Below are 2,352 nucleotides of genomic sequence, written 5' to 3'. Positions count from 1 at the left end.
GTGTCCTCCAGCTTTCTGTCAGCTGATTGGTCACCTCCATCATGCTCCGCCCCCTGCTCCTCCTGTTTGCTGTGCTAGCAGTGCCAGGTAAGAAGAGTTTGTAAAGTGTTTCCAATCAGACTTGATGACAGGTGCTGATGGTAGAAAGAAGCTTTAAGTGCTGCTGATCTGTCAGACGTGAAGACATTTTGCTGCCATCTTTGTTTCTGAGCAGAGCTGCTAACTGATGCTGTCAGACGGAACAACAGGAGCTGTTTTATTCCTTCATCAAGTCAAAGTCATGTTCAAACTCTCCTCTCATGTCTCTCTGTCTCTGCAGGTGATGCTGGAATTACTTTTAACTCTTCCAGAGGATTTGACATCAGCTCCTGTCCTGTTGCATTTTTTGGACAGACTTATGACCAAATCTATGTGAGTCGATTACATTTTTGTTATAATCTTTTCTGGAAAGACATGTTTCTGGAAAATAATTGTCAAAATTGAAGGTGAAACCAGACAAATGCAGATGTCTGTTCTGTAGCACCTCCTTGGTGAAACAGCCTGAACGCCCCTGCAGGCTGGCTGCACAACATGTCTGGAAACTCATGAGACATCCTCCTGATTAAAAAATAAAATCACTCAGATAATTTATTTCAAATGTTGACTTGTGTTCATGTAGTTCATATTTTGCTGGTATAGACAGGTTTAGTAATATTTAGTAATTATAAAAGAGTTACTGTGACAGCCCCACATCCCAGCTACACAAAATCCAACATTGCCGTGACTAAAAACTGTAAACCTCTGCCTTTTATTGAAATAATGWCAGGAAGCAAAGACACTGCATCTTATTCATGCGGATGTCCTGATTGATTAAGTCTCTGATTTTTAGAACCTTTTTAAACAAACTTTAAACTTTTTTGACTTTTTGTCGTAAATAATTTGYAATATTTCTTGTGTTTCTGACTCTTTCAGGTGGACATAGAAGCTGACCACTTTGTGATTTGTTTTGGMCCTTCTTGCGACAATGGTACCTCTATAGACATGATAATAGGACCTGTACCGGACCCAACAGTCTTCCAAGAAATTGTCACTCAGTCAGTGGTTCTGAATGTTCTGATTCGTGGCAATTTTAATTTTRCATCCGACTTGAAGTGCTACGTGGTCTTTGCTCTGGGCAACAATGTGAGTGTTGTTAGTGTACAAAACCTGTAATTAGTGCTTTTCTACAGGTTGTTTAAATGTTCTTATGATTTAATTGTTTCCTTCTTTTTATGATAGTTAAAACAGGCATTTATTACAGCGAAGCCTTTAGTTCACAGAAGAACATGCTGACAGATTGTTCACTCTTTGCAGTTTGCCATTTATCTGGTGAGCTTTGGAACACAAGCATCTGTGGTTTTAAACTCCAACGGTGGAGGAACAACTGTGAGTATGTGGGGCTGCTTCAGACATTTATATTTAGATAGATAATAACAATAAACTAYGTTGCATCTAAAACGTGAGCCAAACGTTTTATTTAGTTTTCTCTTAAACATTGCATTGGACTGGGCATGAACATTTGTAAAAGTTTTAACCTCAGTATGTGTGATGTCAGTGGTCTCTGGTTGTAACACTGTTGTTTTCTAGCTGACAGATATCACTGCAGAAGGGATCCATCGCCAAACACTGAATGTCACAAACACAGCGGACGTAGGGCAATTTTTTGACTTTGCTGACGTCTCCAGCTGCAGACACAGAGGTTGGCTGAATTCAAATATRAACGTTCACAAAAAAATACACACTAATATTTAAATGTTTCTGCTTGTTTTCATGTACAGAAAATAAATCAGTTTCTAAACTGACACAGATCTTTTGTTTTTCAGGTCAAGTCTATAACGCTAGTTCAGTASAAAATCTTCCTGATTACTGTGAAAATGTTTACTGTAGTCCTGAAGCAGTCCTCTTTGTGTCGGGCGGCTGTGGGCCCCTCGAAACCTGCAACGGCAACAACCAGTAAATATGCCTCCTTGATATTTAAAGCAAAAAGCTCTGATCAAACAAACTAACTGAGAATGTTGAGGTTTCTTGTGTTTCACTGTAGCTGCAGTCTGTTTTACAGAAAACTTTTATTGTAAAATAGAAGCAATGGGCCTCATGCAAGAACATGTTCGTATTCTTCTCCTAAATTTCTCTTACTTTTGTTCGTACAAAGGGTTCGTACGAACATGTCACGTCAGATTCAACAAACTCTTCTATCTTCAGGAAAAGTGTAAATGAGCATCATAAACTGATGAATGCCACTTGTTCATATTCAGCTGCTCGTGCACGAGAGATTAGCAAAATTACCACCCTAAAAACACCAAATAAGGCTATGTTTCCTGCCCCACATACCAG

The 2,352-nt window shown here is 39.1% G+C and overlaps 1 protein-coding gene across 1 annotated transcript in view; it reads left to right on the top strand.

Annotated features, from left to right (window-relative positions):
- Positions 1–26: 26 nt before the first annotated feature.
- LOC106534089 (pancreatic secretory granule membrane major glycoprotein GP2) overlaps positions 27–2,352 on the top strand; it is a 6,684-nt gene continuing 4,358 nt past the window's right edge. The window contains exons 1-7 of the mRNA XM_014030601.1: positions 27–87; positions 320–411; positions 952–1,161; positions 1,333–1,404; positions 1,606–1,717; positions 1,842–1,971; positions 2,060–2,064. Of these exons, the coding sequence (XP_013886055.1) occupies positions 42–87; positions 320–411; positions 952–1,161; positions 1,333–1,404; positions 1,606–1,717; positions 1,842–1,971; positions 2,060–2,064 (667 nt within the window). The 5' untranslated portion in view covers positions 27–41. The remainder of the gene's footprint in view (positions 88–319; positions 412–951; positions 1,162–1,332; positions 1,405–1,605; positions 1,718–1,841; positions 1,972–2,059; positions 2,065–2,352) is intronic.

This window comes from Austrofundulus limnaeus, unplaced genomic scaffold (assembly GCF_001266775.1).
Source record: "Austrofundulus limnaeus strain Quisiro unplaced genomic scaffold, Austrofundulus_limnaeus-1.0 Scaffold1089, whole genome shotgun sequence".
NCBI lineage: Eukaryota > Metazoa > Chordata > Actinopteri > Cyprinodontiformes > Rivulidae > Austrofundulus > Austrofundulus limnaeus.
The sequence above is the reverse complement of the archived record's forward strand: the minus strand, read 5'-3'. Positions and strand labels throughout refer to the sequence as shown.